We start from the raw sequence: 17,072 nt of genomic DNA, 5'->3' as shown, positions 1-17,072 counted from the left end.
TGATTTTGCATCATGGTGAGTAATTCATGAAATTTCTATTTTTTTTTGTGGTGCCTTGTTATTTTGGTGCATTTCAGGAGGACACTGCTAATCTAGTTACATACAAATGTGGCTTCACATTTATTGTTACGGTATATTGCTTTGTGTTGCTCGTATCATTCAAGTGTTACCATAGTGACCATTATTGTTACCCTTTTTATGGTGTTTGTGCTTCTAGTATAGGTACATAAAAATCCACAGTGAATTTGTGTTTGTTGTTGTAGCACTTTATTAATGAGCCCCACGCCCCACCACCCCCTACGTGGTTGCTGGTCCGTGAAAGTTATGGACTTGTATGAACTGGTCCGTGGTGGAAAAAAGGTTGGGGACCGATGCTGTTATAGATTAATACTGTTAGGAGTTTGAAGAAAATCAATATTTGATTCCAGAGTCCAGCAAATAAGAGCTTATTGACAGATGCTACAATGCAAGCCGATACTCTCCCCCTCCTAAACAGTCAAGGAGGCTTACTTCTAAGCAGACAATGTAGAAAGTAGAAACTGATGATTTGGGTTTATGCTGACAAATATTTGTGTTGCTATTGAGTGGCATCGATGTTGTCTTATTATGCTCCATGCCGGCATGAATGTCATGCAGTATCCATACAGTATGTTAAATTAGCTTGCTTCAACTTCATGTATAATTCACTTGGACTATGAGCTATCATATCAGTGTCATAGATATCGTCATCTGATCAAGACAAATCTTCATGTATATATAATTCATTGCTGCGGATTACAAGTGGAAGCCATCCTTGGGGGGAAAAAAAAGTTCTCTATGCTTAATTTGAAGCACAGCTATTTTTTGCAATAAAGTGGGGGTGGGGGTAGTGCAAAGCCATGCAAAACATGTAAGTCATGCGCAGAATCAGTGACCTAATTGTGACAATCGAAATGCCCTGAGCTCAGCACTGCATCTTATTATGCAGCCCTTGGTGCAGGCAATCGGAGATGGACACTACTTTAACATATATGAAAGGATAAAAAAGAAAAGACTTCACTGGATAAATGAAGGCATTAAAAAGCGCTGTTATGAAAATGACTCCTTATAGCATATCTCTGTAGACATCTTTAGTGGGGTTAAACAGTCATTATTTTTCTTACCTATCAGTGCCAGGTTTGGCAGTTTGCCCAGGCTCTTGCCTTTGTCTAGCACTCGCTCCCACTTGTAGTTGATGGGGTCAGAACCGTCGCTGGACTTGCAGTGTAGTTTGACGTCACTCCCTTCCAGGAGGTCGCCATCCATCCAACATTTGGGCTTCGAGGGTTTCACTGGAAAGATGCAAAAGGAATAACTGCTATGACAAACACACTTCAGATGTAGCAAAAAGGCTTTGATTGTTAAGAGAATACTTTCATTAGAGTGTGAATGGAAGTTTGCTGAAATTGCCAATATGTGTTGATGTAAATATGCAATCACAATCTCCATCTGCACTTTTTTTAGGGTGTAGTTCTTCAGTTAAAATTTGAAATTCCGTCTTAAATGGCCACAGTATATCCAATGGTGCATCATCCAGTTTAATCTATCCATTCCCTTGAGGCTGGATGAGGCCATATACATATACATATACATATACATATACATATACATATACATATACATATACATACCATACATATATATTTATATATATATATATATATATATATATATATATATATATATATATATATATATATATATATATATATATATATATATATATATATATATATATATATATATATATATATATAAAACCCATAAGAAGATCTGGCGACATTTCATATTTAACTTTACAATGAAATTACTTCATACTGTCACTGTCCAATGAAAAGCAAGGCTGATTTTTCTGAACAACAAATAAAAAATTATGTTTCAACCAATTTTTATGCTAAAAAAAATAAATAAACAAATAAATCACAACATTTGGTACATATACTCCAAGTCTGATTGGCGACCTATGTTCACCAACCACAGTTAGAAATGGACCTTTGTTTTTAGCTCCAGCGGCCATGTTGTCTTGTTGATATATTTGGCAGTTGAAAACAGATAGCACAACATAACTCAAAAATGTAACACCATTTATGTACTGTTGTAAACCTGTAAAATGTGAACATGTTCCAAATAAAATTGGAGAAAATTTTGCTGAAGCATCAAGACGATTGTCCAATGTATCCAGCGGTGGTACTGGTATAAGTGAAACACTTTGAGCTGTGCACATTTTGCTCATTGTGGTGACCCGGCACCGACCCATTTCCCAGGCTGCCTTGTGAGCTGATCAGAATGCTTGCAGTTATTCTCATCGCTTAAGCTCTATTTTTTTTCACTCGCACAAAACCCATAGATATATAAATAGCATGGATGTAAGCAAAGGGGTTTAAATATGTGACAAACAGTTTGACTCTATCCATAAATGAGGAAAAGACGGGCTCAAGAGTTTAAGCAGAGTCTATGGAGACTTGTTCAACGTGACTTCTAAGCTGGCTGTGAATTTCCTTTTCTATTTTTTTTCTTCCTGCCACAGCTCAAAGGTTTCAGTCCAGCAGCTCAACACAGAACACAGAAGAGAGGTGCTGGATGCTGCTGAAACGTGCACTGCCTCTCCGTCTTTAAACACACCGGACGGCTTTGCTGAGCTATAAAAAAAAACCGAAAATAGCTTGGCTTCCATCCCAGCAGTGTATTTTTAGATCAGTGGCGAGCTATTTTTAAACGGCCCTTTTCTATTTTGTCGTAGTCGCAGTGTTGGCTTTTCTGCATTTGGCTGGGGCTGATTGTCTGCAGAGCTGCAGCGTGTCGCTAAAGGGAGCTTGTATATCGACTCTTTTCTGTATTTCATAGGGATGTTTACATTAGATTGAAAACACAACAATTTGAAAGTGGTGAAAAAGTTAGTTTTTACTTGTTAGTATTTTTTTGAGTAATCAATTATTCAATTTTTTTTTCAAAGAACAATCATTTTCCAAAGTAATTGATCATCTATTGAAGGGTGTTAGCATGTACAGACACATTTTGACTTAGAGACATTTTATTTCAACCCATCCATCAATTCCATATACTGCTTGTGCTCATTAGGCTTACAGGTGAGGATTTGGGGTGAATAATCTTGTATACACTTCAATCTTGGGGAGTAACAAGTTATTTGTAATGGGATTTTGTAATCTAATTACATCATTTATGCAACTGTAATCTGTTATATTACAGAGATAAATTTTAATAATTACAATTTGAAAAATCATCCCAAAAACTCTATGATTTATTATTTTTTTGTATCTTCTGCTTTTGTCCCTTCCAAAGCAGACGCTTCTGAATCTCAAGTTGTGACTGGCTGTTTCTGGTTATGTGTCATTATGATGCTTCTCTTAATCGACTTGTATATTGTTACAACAGTCAACTACCTGCAAGTTTGCAACACTGTCAAAGATTGTTTGCCAGCAGTGGAGGTGCTACTGTGCCTCAGAAAGACCACATTTAGTAAATTGCCAACTTCCCCAGTCAGGAAAGTAGCTATTGGCGGACCTAGTCGCAAGAACTCTCTAAATGAAGTCATTGCCTAATTTGAATAAATGGGCTAAATAAATTGAATAAATAAATAAATAAATAAATTTGAATACATTTGCATATAATAGTAATTGCCGCTATAGTAGAGATGAGTAACGTCATGGGAGAGGCAAAATGTTAGTTAAAAAAACAAAAACAAAAATAAAAACACCCTAAAGCACACCAAAAAAAAGTCACTAGATTTGTTGCTACTTGCTTAAAAAAATAAAAAATAAATAAATAAAAAAAAGTGTCCATGAGACTTTGGAAAGTTGCCACATTTAGTGAGAAAGTCGCCAAGTTGGCAACACTGTAAAAACCGCAGTTTCACATACACATGCGGCTCACAACATACATGACATGCATGCACTCACTTGTCAACATTTAAATCCACAATAAATTTTGAGTTTGGAAACTGGCTCATAAAAACACGCATTCACAATTCATAGGTGCATAAACAACCTGGTGGCACCAAGCCTATTATCTTGGGGAGCCAAATGCAAATGTTCGTCTCTCTCAAAATCCAAAGCTGAGGGCAATTTGTAAAAACAGAGGCACTAACTCACTCAAATGTCTTTATGGAAGAGAGATGAGAGTGAGAGGATTAACAGACTGTTCTATTAGAAAACCAATAACCGCGGGCCGAACTAATCTCCCATGATGTTTTAATAAATCGCCAGCTTTTCCGTCACTGAGATGATCTCACACTTCCCGCCGGACTTTGTGCTTGGCTTGAGTGGTAGGCCTGCTACCCGCTTTTGCCGATTGTCCTTCAGAATTGTTTCGCTATGAGCAGGCAAGGATGAACATTTCCATTGAGCTAGCGCTAAAGCTTGTTGGATAAACGAGGAAAATAAAAATAATGAAAAATAAAGGGATGAAATAGACAATAATGAATTCGCTGAGGATTAGTAGGCCAAAACAAGCTTCCCCCAACATAATTTGTGTAAATAATTTTCCTAAGAAGCTTATATGGGGGTTTAAGTGAAGTCAGTTGTAATTATAGACTTTTGCCTTAAACATAGGGCACATTTTCCTCAAAAGCACACACAATGCATACCCTGCAAAGTTGCATTTGTTGACAATCAAACTCATAAATCACTTGCATGTTTCTGGTCTCACCTCATCAACAAGCTAAAAGAAGAATCCAATCAGTCAGTCTGAATCAAATTGAATCATTAAATCAGTCAGCATGGCAGAGGAAATGTGTTAGGCTAATGACCCATTCGTGAGGTCTGTGTGTGTGCAGCTAGCAACATGAGCGTTTGTTAAAAAGTGTGTGCGTTAGGACCCTTACCCAGCACAATGAGGTTGACTTGGCTCCAGTGGTACTTCCCCCCAGTCTTGACCTTGCAGTAGTACTCCCCGGTGTCCGTCAGCAGCAGGTCACTGATCAGCAGGGAGGCGTCACCCCCCAGGTACTCCCCAGCAAAGGACAGGCGGCTGGCGTCAGTGCTCGTCGCCTCGTACGTGAACACGTGGCCACCGAAGAACGTAATGATCTAGAAATATTGAAGAGCAATACATCAGAGAGTGTCATTAATGTTGGTTAGTGAGCTGTGCTCGAGCCTTCGCAAACAAATTTAGCTAAATGGTCCCCAACCACTGACCATACAGATGGAACGTCCTCATTTTAATTTTTGTATTTTAGGTCTATGGGAGTTTGAGGGCTTTTATTTGGGTTGAGATTATCTAAACGTTTGTCTTTTGTATGTCTTTGTCACTGTTTTATAAAAAAAAAAAAAGTGACTTAGAGACTGAATTTCTATAAGATTCAAAATGTTCACCCTAACAGATTGCAGATTGATTTACTCAAATTCTTATCTTTTACTGAGATCCCAAACAGTGGTTGCTAAATTGCATGTAACCTGCATGCTGTTGGCAACAGGTGTAAAGAGGGCTGCAAAACAAAACAGTGGATATGTAATACAACATTTAACAGTTGGAATTCTCCCAAGCAGACGACATCAGCACAACATACACGATTATTTTTCTCCCTTTTGTGTTGAGTTCAAGTAACGCTTCCGACAAGCAGCGATTTAGTCTGGGATGACTGAGCTCTTTTCATCCTTTAGACCACTTTATCAGGAATTGTAAGTGAAGAAGACCCGCAGCCCAGCTTGTAGTCACCGTGGTGAGTGTTTTACACACGGAATCCTGACACTTTTTTTGCGCTTTAGGTAGCTTTAAAATTTGGGAGAACACCCACAGTGCAAAATATTTGAAGCGATGGAATTGGAAGTGTTAGTGGAAAAGGGGAAAACAATAATAATTTAGGGAAGCCAAGCAATAGCATGGAAGCTAGGGTTTGTTTAATTAACTTGTACCACGTGCTTGGCAGTTGATGTATTGTACAGTTACTGTATGTGCCCATCCAGCGTAACAGTGCATTTAAAATTTGTGAAAGCGCTGAAATGACAAATGCACAAACATGCAGAGTTGAAATGAGTCTTGTCAGGATATATGCTCATACGCAGTAGGAAATAAATGGATTAAGGTTATATGGCATGACTCCTGACTGTGACTAGCTTCAAGTCAGCCCTTGGAACATTCCCAACCTTAAAAATGGCATTATTAAATACATAATGACGCTGTAGTGTAGACATGATAAACCATTTTCGTCACTTGAGCAGAGCAGAACTGAATACTGATCAAAATATTTCTATGTGTGCTAATTTCATTGGGGAAAAAAAAAAAAAGATATTTAAAAAGTAAACACAAACATGAAGCTACTGGAATCAAGATTAATAGTTAAAGCTGGGGAAATTAATCTGAGATAGGAGTACCTTGTTAAACCTGTTTTGTTTTGTTTTTTTTCCCCTAGTGGAAAAACGTGTCTTCGTTTAGTGGATAATGGTTCAGACCCAAAGGCTACTTCCACTCTTTAAAAGAACCTTTTTTTTTTTTTTTTTTAATCTGACTGTCAACTTCAAGCCTTCACCTTTGTGTGTATCATGTTCAATACAAAAATGTTAATATGAATAAAAACGTTGTTCTTATGCCTTTACAATTTAACTGTTGAACAATTCAAAGAAAAGTGACAATTTCCTTCTCTCTATCTCTATCTGCTGTATATCTGTACAAGTCTTTCGTTCTGGCTGCATGCATGACCACAAACACAAACACAGCTGTCACAGTGGCCTATTACTCAGGGCGAGTGAGAGCCTGCAGATGGGACCCACTAAGTGCCGGTGCCACAGCGCATCACTGACGACCAAACAGGCGCCACCTGCCGTGACCACAGGTGACGACTGGCCGCTTATATCCACCAAATGCACAGAAAAATACACACAAACTAAAAAAATCAGACCCTGAATACAAATTGGTGTACTGTACATTACAGAGTCCAATAAGCATATTGTATGCCTCTTGTTTATTTTATGGCTCCTGCACATTTACTGCTTGCAGGCACCTGAACATAATTTACTATCTTTGTGCACAGATGTAAAGACACATACTATTGAGAGCGAGAATATCAAAGTGCCAGTTAAGGGAGTTTTTGCAAAATGGTTACAGGCTGTTGTTTTAAAGCTGCAATGACGGAATGCTGACATGGAGGGTTTACGTCCTCTGCAGGCTTTTTCAACATTTTTAGAGACATATTTACTGGGGGAAAAAAAAGAGGAAAAAAACTGAAATTTAATTCAGTTAGATTAATGCAGTTACTTTGCATTTATATTAATACAGTTTTGCAAAAAATAAAATAAAAATCAAACAATGATAATAATAATAATAATAATAATAATAATAATAATAACAATAATAATAATAATAATAATTGTACTAAAAAAGTACAAAATTACAAAAAATGCAAAAATAAATTAAATATTTCTATTAATGCAGATACTTTGCAGTTATATTAATACAGTTATGCAAAAAATAAAATTAAAATCAAACAATGATAATAATAATAATAATAATAATAATAATAATAATAATTGTACTAAAAAAGTACAAAATTACAAAAAATGCAAAAATAAATTAAATATTTCTATTAATGCAGATACTTTGCAGTTATATTAATACAGTTATGCAAAAAATAAAATTAAAATCAAATAATAACAATAATAACAATAATAATAATAATAATAATAATAATAATAATAATAATAATAATTGTACTAAAAAAAGTACAATTACAAAAAATGCAAAAATAAATCAAAATCATTTTACAATAATAGCAATCAGTTAACTCGGAAATTAAGAGACAAAATTCCAATGTTACATGAATGTAATGCAAAAAAAAAACAACAACAATCAACAAAAAACACATTTCAATAATTGCATAATAAAAACAAATTATAACACCCCACTTTTAAAATTAGGAATTGGATTTTTCAACACTGTACTAAGTACAATGGCTTCTTCGCAATATGTAAATATTATTCTCGTTGTCGTACAATAACATTAGTAAATTGGAAATTAAATAAAAACAATAATTGTAAGAATGTGAAAAGTTCTCCTACACTACAAAAATCAATTCATTTCTCAAAGGGTTCATTAAAAATACTTTCTTTTTTAATTTTTTTTCCCCTAATATACCAGATTAATTAAGCTTTAAGGTGTAGTAAGGTATATTGTATGTTATGTCACTGGTTTAAAATTTTAATAATGTTGAAATGTTTTGATGATGAGACTAAACGGACACTTCATTGGGTACACATGTACAGTTTTGTTCTTACAAAATATGAACATGCTCCATGATTGCCACTATCAGAGAGTAGTCGTATTTCGGGAAATATTAATTAGTTTTATTGTGAAATAAACTGATACAGCTCTTATATTTGATTATGCACACCTAATGTTGTGATAGATGAGTGCATTTTCGTGAGTGAGAGCTTGAGTCTGTGGTCTGGCCCCTTCATGATCCGAACAAACATAACCTGCACAATTGCTAAGAGGGGCTAAATGTTGCAGAACACACTTTCTCTCTCTGACAATAGAAACGGATGATTTATTCATTCAGCTACAGGCGCAGTCTCTTCAACCTAATCAAATTTTCAGATGTTTGATTTTAATTAATGGCGCCTTCAATGTTATCTTCCCGTTAAATATTCATTGCAATGTGGCAGCCCCCCCCCCCCCCCCCCCCACACCCTGAATCATTAAAGCTTCAGACAGACGCTTTCATTCGACAACTCCGTTCCCTCCTTCATGTCCTCTTCCTGCTCTTTTCTTTCTCACTGTGTTGCACTTCCATGTGCTAACGCATCAGGACGCAAACAAACGACTTCCAAATGGAGTATATAAGAAATCACCTCAATTCCTCCACCAGACAGCCAGTGAGATTTCACACACTGATGTTATGTTCATTTTGTATGGAGAAGGTTTTCTAAACTCACGCCCGCTCAAGTTCTTTAAGATAAAACAAACCTTTGTGTCATTGCTCAAGGTTGGAAGATATCAGCCCCTATAGTATTAATCATTTTTCTGTTAGATTTTTGAACACTGTTTTTTGGCCATGCACTGCAGAATACATTCCATTATATGATGCTCTGACACAGCACAATAACAATAATCCACAAGGCAAATAGTGCAAAATGAATTCATTTCTTTCAGGCTCAATTTTTTGCCATTATTTAGGCTGTCATTAATGTAAATACACAACTGTCATGAGTTGTACACATATGTTACTCCATCCATTTCTCCATCCATTTTCTTGACCGCTTATTCCTCACAAGGGTCGCGGGGGCTGCTGGCGCCTATCTCAGCTGGCTCTGGGCAGTAGGCGGGGGACACCCCGGACTGGTTGCCAACCAATCGCAGGGCACACAGAGACGAACAACCATCCACACTCACACGCACACCTAGGGACAATTCGGAGCGCCCAATTAACCTGCCATGCATGTCTTTGGAATGTGGGAGGAGACCGGAGTACCCGGAGAAGACCCACGCGGGCACGGGGAGAACATGCAAACTCCACCCAGGAAGGTCCGAGCCTGGACTCGAACCGGCATATGTTACTCATAAAAGTTTAATTTAAATCATTCTTACGTGACTTGTACACTAAAGGTGATTCATCAACACCTTTCCTGTGACATTTTTGATATTTCAGGATGTCACACAAGGCATGCGAGTAAAATTTGACACAAATGCCTCATTTTGTTAAAATGTCTGCAACATATCAAGATGTGTGCATGTGCTGCGAGAAGAACTGTAGAATAAATAATGTTGATGAAATCATTGCCTAGAGACAGCGTTTGGGTCTCAGCACATCCATTATGATTCTATTATGATATGTTCGTACATACTAATAAGGGTCAAAATGTCACCAACATTGAAGCTCATGTTGATGTTTGGCCTGCAGCATAAACAAAAAATGTTTTATAATCCCACTAGAAATGAAATCAAACTTGTTTTCAAGTCATCAAGTCAACTCTTCTTCACTCGTCCTCTTTTCGATACGTATTCCTGTTGCTGTGTTGGAGTTCTCTCTCCAGACTCAGAGCAGTGAGCTGTTCCTAATCTGCAATGCATCTTTATGATAATAACATTATAATGCTTCTGTCTCTCACAATAGTGTTAAATGGCACTAAGTGACAGTCTTTCATTATTGATGCAAAACAGAGAAATACGATAACTGTTATTTGCATTTTTGCATTCATTTTGGCAACAAGGAATTTGTTTAATATTGTGTTAGTGGAATATGAGTTAAGCAGCAAAATCCATCAGTTTTTATCCATGTCAGAAGACGGCCATTTTGGCACTTGCTGTCGAGTGAAAATGACATCACAGTTGCTACGGTATCAGGTAACAACCAATCACAGCTCAGCTTTAGAAAACAGATGAGCTGTGATTGGTTGTTGCTTGAGCCCTGTAAATGTGATGTTATCTTCAGTCGACAGCAAGTGGCAAAATCAATCAATCAATCAATCAATCAATCAATCAATCAATCAATCAATCAATCAATCAATCAACCAACTGTATTTATATAGCACCTTTCATACATTCAAAATGCAACTCAAAGTGCTGGACATCCATAATAAAAAAAAGAAAAAAAGAAAAGAAAAGGAGGCTCCCCCATGAGAAAACACTGGAGCTAAAAATTTAATAACTACTAAATGAAAACATTTAAACACTAAAAGAAAACAGTTAAACACGGTAGAAAAAATAAATAAATACAAACAAAGCTTACAAAACAATATAGATTAAAATAGTTAAATAAATAAAAGGGGATAAAAAAATAAATAAAAATTAAAAATTAAAAATTAAAAAAAAGATCAATCAAATGCCAAACTAAAAAAGTAAGTCTTTAGCCTCCTCTTAAAAACATCAATATTCTCTGCAGACCTAATGACCCCCTGGGATAGATAAAAACGGCTGGATTTAGCTGCATAACTCATTTTGCACAAATGCAATATTAATCAGAATGTCATGTTTAGTCTCGTGAGGTCACATATAACATATTATTTTTTAAGAAATGTTTAAGGTTGGATCATAAACATGTCTTCTCACCACTTTCTGTTTGGAGTTTTGTTTCTGCAGGAGCCACTCAATGTCAATGGAGCCAGATGACGGGAACTGGTAGTGGCAAGGTAAGGTGGCGTTGTCCCCGACTACCTTCTTCATCTCGGTCTGGGCACCTCCTGAGAGTGGACAGAGGAGAACTGTAGGCAGAGAGAGAAAAAGAAAGACAAATGTCAGCGTGGAACACACGACACAGGGCTTGCAAATTGGATAGAAAAGCTTGCATTCAGAGAAAACGGTGACAGAAGCAACACAGGGAGTTGAGACGTCGGATCTCAATTACTGTCAGGAAGAAGCTTAAATGTGGGAAAAGCTGACAAAATGCAATTGTTTTCACATAGCCATTTAGGCATTCTTGTGTAAGGATTAAAGCAACAGTAATTTGATTTATTGTTCTCCAGCACTCCAGTGAACTTCAACATATATTTGTAAAACGCCAAAGAAACGGCCCAAAAGTAAGCAAGCCAGTGAATGAAAGAGACTATACCGTACAACATACTTCATAGTTCACAGGGACAATTCCGTCATAGTCAAGTTTAAGTGGCCATTTCCAATCAGACTTTGCATGGCAGATTTTCATTTTGCGGGATCCTGTCACGTTGCTACTTTAAACCGAAGTCCTAGATAAATAAGCTTTACTTTCTCACTTATCACAAATAAAACAAACCCCAGGCTACTCTGTGAAGTGCTCACGTTGCAGTAAAAAACAAACGTAGCTATAAATACGCGCGTGTGTGTGTTTAATGAGTGACTGTGGGCACCGGCCAGGCTGTCGCGTGGCACGTCTCTGTCAGGGAGCAGCAGTTCTAATTTACAACAGAACGTGGGACTGCATGGTGCGCTTCAATACAATTAGCCAGAGGCATCACAGAGGTGTGTTGAAAATCGTTTTTGTGCATCCAGAGGGTGTGTCCCACTACTGAGATAGTGGACTACTAACACCTGGTACAAAGACTGTTAAAATAATGCAGAGCTCCAGCGGGCTCATGCTCTAAAATGCGACAAGATATTTTTGGCTCTTCCACATTTAACTTAACTACCTGCCTTTAATTTAATTGCAGCGTGAGTCAACAGTTTGTGGGGCTTGTGAGCGCTTAAAATAAAGTTATCCACCCTAGCAGATGATCATTTGGTTTCAGGCTGTATATGTTGTGTATAAGCAGCTCATTTTTCATTAATATGCTGATTAATGATTCCTCCTGTTGGCAAAGAATGAATAAACAAGGTGGAAGGAAAGAGCTTGAAACATTGTATGTCTTGCTATTTTTGCTCAGTTGCCAGAGTTCCTTACAAGCTGCACAATGCAGAAATTTTACTTATTTTTTGCATTTCTCCATTTTCATTAGCAAAAGTTGTAAAAAGCATATTCAGTAAACCAGGAGTCACTTATGTGCCCCACAAGTAGCGAATAAGTTGCAATAAAAAAATAAAATAAAAACAGGGATTGCACATTTCCTAGGAATGTTTCGAAAGTGGTCATTTGAAAATGTATGAGATTTAGAGAAATTAAATGTCACATAATATGTATCTGTTTCCTAATTACTTTGAGAAACCATTACCATGTTCAATGTCTCTATTCATTTCCCCCCCAGGTCCTTACTTGATTGGGCCTTGTCCCCCCCTTCTTCCTCATGTTTTAATGTTCTTACATCCAAGAAATTCAGGGCACCAATTAGCGAACCGCCAGGCTTTCCGTTCTATCTCCCTCTATTGGCCCTTGGTTTTTTTTGTGTTTCTCAGACCTGTTGTGACCATGAAGTCAAATTCCTGTGTGTTTTTGCTTACTTGGCCAATAGATCTGATTATAATTCACACATAGCTACTATTAATAATACAGTCACAAATAATACTATTATTGAAAGTCATTTGAGCAACTTTGTTTTTTTCTTTAGTGTGTATATAACTTGTAGGCCTTCACATTAATCAGTACCCAAGAAGCAGCTTTCAGTTTCAAAAAGTCAAAACCGAGCTTCTTTTGCTGGGTTTGTTGGTAGTAACATGAAATCGGTGTCTGCTTGTTAGTTAGCCATCATAGCAGCATGATAGTGTGTATTGAAGTTGTCAGTAAACTGAACAAAGAAGATGTCACACCGATGACGGAAACCATGCTTGGTGTAAAACTGTCAAAGAGCCAATGTGGTCTCAGAATGCTTCAGGACCCAATGGGTACCTGTCCACTCGAGCAGTCCCACAAGTGAGCTTTGGGCCAATGAAAATGTCGGCTCAGTGCTGCGAAGCCAAAGTGTCAGCGCTGACGCAGGACACAAAGGAGAAGAGCCGCTGTCCATAAACAGCTTCTTTAAGCATTCACATGCCATCGTTTGCTTGCTTTCAGCAGTTTTTTGAGTTTTGTTGCATCTCTGTTTGCTTTTTTTGCAGTACAGTCACTGTCAATCCAGCTGAAAAGAGAAAGAATACTTGACAGCGGAGACTTTTTTTTTTGTCTCTCTTGACAGGAACAGTTTCTGATGTCCTGCTGTTATTGGACCTTTAAATTACCAGTCAGCAGAAAATATGGGACATGCATTCCCTGTGTGGATGTCTATGACTTTTTGATGCGGTGTCATTCCTCCTCTGGGTTCCGGGTTCCTATATTTCTAAAAATATGAGTTTATGTGTGCGCAGTGGATTGAACATCACAGTAGAGGTTAATGGTTGATGGTGGGGGTCTATGTCGACTGTCTTCCCTTGACTCCTCAGTCTGTAATCACCCGAGCACGTCAGGGACTCAGTGCGGAATCCCGCAGTGTGCCAAAGGCCTGATAAGAGCCCTCTGTGCCCCCTTTTCACCTCCCACTCTGACTGTAGGCTCTGTATTATCCAGAAGTCTCCCAATAGATATGGCCTGGTTGACCGGATAAAACGGATATGGTAATCTTTTTCCAGCGTGACACTAAAACAATTTCCCTGAACCAACTTTTCAAACAAGGACAATCAAGGTCAGCTCCTTCACGGTCATATTAAAATTACATTGGCCAAAACATTAGACATGGCTGCAAAATCCAACAGAATCTAACAGAAGATCTGTATCAAAAAGTTTGCTTTTCAAATGTAATATTTACTCACTTGAATTGACTCAATGAAAAAAAATATTCACAAAAACTTGGCTATAGATGACCTCACCGAATGCTTGTTCAGAATTGATCATTAACTGAATTTACGTCAAGTTTAACACCTTTATTGACAAGTGAATGTTGTCTGTAAGATCGTTAGTCAATATGAACGTAAGGCAATTCTTCCAAAACAAGCATTATCAAGATCCATCCACTCCTTCAACATTGTTTATTGTTTTGAGTTATGAAATCAAAAGCTGACAGACAATCTAAATAGCATGGAAATGAACAACATGAATGCAATGCATAACTGTCTGAGAGAAAAATAGAGCAGTCCAGTTATTTTAAAGACAACATTTTTCATACAGCTCATGTATTAGCTGTCATTAGATTGTGGAGGTGTATATTATGAAGTATCCACTGCATGTTGATACCGAAAATATTTTTTTGACAGAAAGAAATCACACTATTTGCCAGGGAGAGTTGGCAGACAAGTGAGAAGTGAGGGGGTTTGGTTGGTATATAATCACCTCTCCCCAGTTTGTCATTTATTTATGGTGGGGAGGGAGGCTTTTGTGCTGTGGAATGACTGACGCCACACTGCCAAAATAAGCTCGCTTGCGCTCACTTTGGCCTCTTTCATAGTGTACACAGCTGGGACAGTTGGACTGCTGGACCCCATCATTTGTGTCAACAACACTTGATGCTGAATTTCCCCGTTGTGGCATCTTTGCACACACAGTATATCAAACTATGACAGCTTTCGAAACAGCAGTTTTTAGGAAACCTAAAAACAGTAACAACCAGAAACACATACTCAGTAGTTTATACTATGTATTTCCTCTAAGGTGTAACAATTGTGGTATACATATAACTGTTACAAAACAAAAAAAATAAATAAAAATACAGTACTTTGTTACATGCTACAGAAGTGCAATTGTATTAATTGAAAGGAGCAACGGCAAGATCGTAGATACGATCAACTTTGCTCTTTTTGTGGCTCGCAAACAAACAAATTGTCATATAATGGAACTGATTCCGATATATTTATTGATGAAGTGACTGCTGATGACAGCAGAAGGAGTTTAAAGCAATATTATCAGCTTGTATTCCGATGCCTAAATGCTTCAGAACTTATTGGATGGCGCTTCACAGTGCAGATGGACAATGATCTGAAAGATACTATGGAAGCAACGAGTTCGTTTTAAGATAAACAAGTGTAGTTTTATGCAAAGGACCATGCAAAGTTTATGCAAAGTTTATGCAAAGTCCATCACCTGATCTGCATCTGACTGAGGATGTATTTCACTTGCTGAAGACAAAACTGAAGATAAAATGACCTAAGAATGAGCATCTGGTGATGTTTATATGTTTCAGACTTCAGGTTGTAATTGACCGCAAAGGATTTGCAACCAACTATTAAAAAGTGAAAGTTTGAGTTTTTGGAATTAGTATTTCATCCCATTACTTTTGGAGGCATATAATGTCACTGTCAGTGGAAAATGCCATATTTTATCCAAATACGGTCACTGTCACATTTGCTTCACAAATTAATACAATTGGTCTGTCCCCACATCATGCACCATTTGTAGTAAACAATGTTCTTGAATATCAAAATATCTAAATAGTGTTGTAAAACTCAGCTTATATCGTTCTGCGGAAGACATAAATCATAATTGTCGCACGGTATCGGCATGACCACTAACTTGGTGTCTGCCTCAGTCTGCCTTGAGCACAAAGTTAACTAGGATACTGTTTTTTTCTTTCTTTTGGAAAGCTGTCTTCTTTTCCTTTCGGCCTGTCCTGTTAGGGGTCACCACAGTGTATGATGCCTTTTCATCCTCCTCTGCATCACCAACTGTCGTCATGTTTTCCCTCCCTATATTTATCAACCTTAAGTCTTTCTTCAACTCTCATGCCTGGCAACTCTATCCTCATCATCCTTCTGCCAATATACAATACTCACTATCTTTCATCTACTGTAAGTCTGGTCTTTTTTGTCTGTCCCCAAAACATCTAACCTTGGCTGTCCCGCCGATGAGCTCATTTCTAATCCTGCCCAGCTCAGCCTCATGTTTTTTTGAAAGTAACTTTCAATTTATGACAATATCATTGCTTCCAAATTGTAATGTGCGACACTGCTTCTGTTCACTTTGATTTACTTTCGCCAAAACAACCATAAAACAGACATTTAACTTTAATGCAGTTACACTCATGCTGATAACAGGAGCGCAACAGATTGCAAATGATACAAAATTATAGACTGAACTTTTGTACCTTGTTATGAATTTAAATAATGATTATTCAATTGTAAAACGTTTATTTTCAAGCATCCTGATAGTCATTTTCAGAAAATGTCTTTTAGGCAAATAGCCCATTTCTCTCATCACAATCATCCTGCTGTTATGAATGGATGACATCCAATGATACATCTACATTGAGTGAATATTGAGACCATATGGACAGCAGAAAGGCTTGACTTAAATATTATATATCACAGTGTGAAATGGAACAATAACATTAAACAGATGCCAAATGAGTAAGAGGCCAGTCGAGTGTTTTAAATAGACTGTAAAAAGCGGACATATGCCTAGTTACCAGATTAAAATGCAATAACTTAGATTGTAAAGTATATTATACTGTTATCTATTTTATTTTTTTTGTATTTTTTTTTAGTAAGGTCTTAAATATGTTAACGCAGTAAACCATTTGTTACGGAAATTGCATGTACGGCTCCTCCTCAAAATGTAACAATTTTTTAGGTGTTATATTATAATCAGCCCTCCAAGATTACATGAGTTGCTATTAGATACTACATAGTGCTTCTCTCAGCTTGTCTCAGCAGGCTGCCTTCAGTTGTTTCCCTCCTCGATTCACCTTATTATTCCAATGGGCACCAATATTTAATGGGTTTATTTGCCACCTATGCACGTCCTTTTATAAAAATCAGTAATGTAGTTTGCTCGCGATCCTGCTAATTTAACCAGCTAA

The 17,072-nt window shown here is 37.3% G+C and overlaps 2 protein-coding genes across 2 annotated transcripts in view; one reads left to right on the top strand and one right to left on the bottom strand.

Moving 5' to 3' along the window:
• LOC144033067 (C5a anaphylatoxin chemotactic receptor 1-like) overlaps window positions 1-17,072 on the top strand; it is a 463,289-nt gene that overhangs the window by 149,996 nt on the left and 296,221 nt on the right. The gene's annotated exons all lie outside the window — the stretch shown is intronic.
• clmpb (CXADR like membrane protein b) overlaps window positions 1-17,072 on the bottom strand; it is a 79,687-nt gene that overhangs the window by 11,455 nt on the left and 51,160 nt on the right. Inside the window, exons 2-4 of the mRNA XM_077541852.1 lie at window positions 11,017-11,168; window positions 4,859-5,063; window positions 1,143-1,310 (exon numbers count right to left, since the gene is read on the bottom strand). Coding sequence (XP_077397978.1) covers window positions 1,143-1,310; window positions 4,859-5,063; window positions 11,017-11,168 — 525 coding nt within the window. The remainder of the gene's footprint in view (window positions 1-1,142; window positions 1,311-4,858; window positions 5,064-11,016; window positions 11,169-17,072) is intronic.

The sequence above is a fragment of the Festucalex cinctus genome, chromosome 13 (genome assembly GCF_051991245.1).
Source record: "Festucalex cinctus isolate MCC-2025b chromosome 13, RoL_Fcin_1.0, whole genome shotgun sequence".
In the NCBI taxonomy this organism is placed as follows: Eukaryota; Metazoa; Chordata; class Actinopteri; order Syngnathiformes; family Syngnathidae; genus Festucalex; species Festucalex cinctus.
Note: the sequence above shows the minus strand (reverse complement) of the source record. Positions and strands in the feature narration are given on the sequence as shown.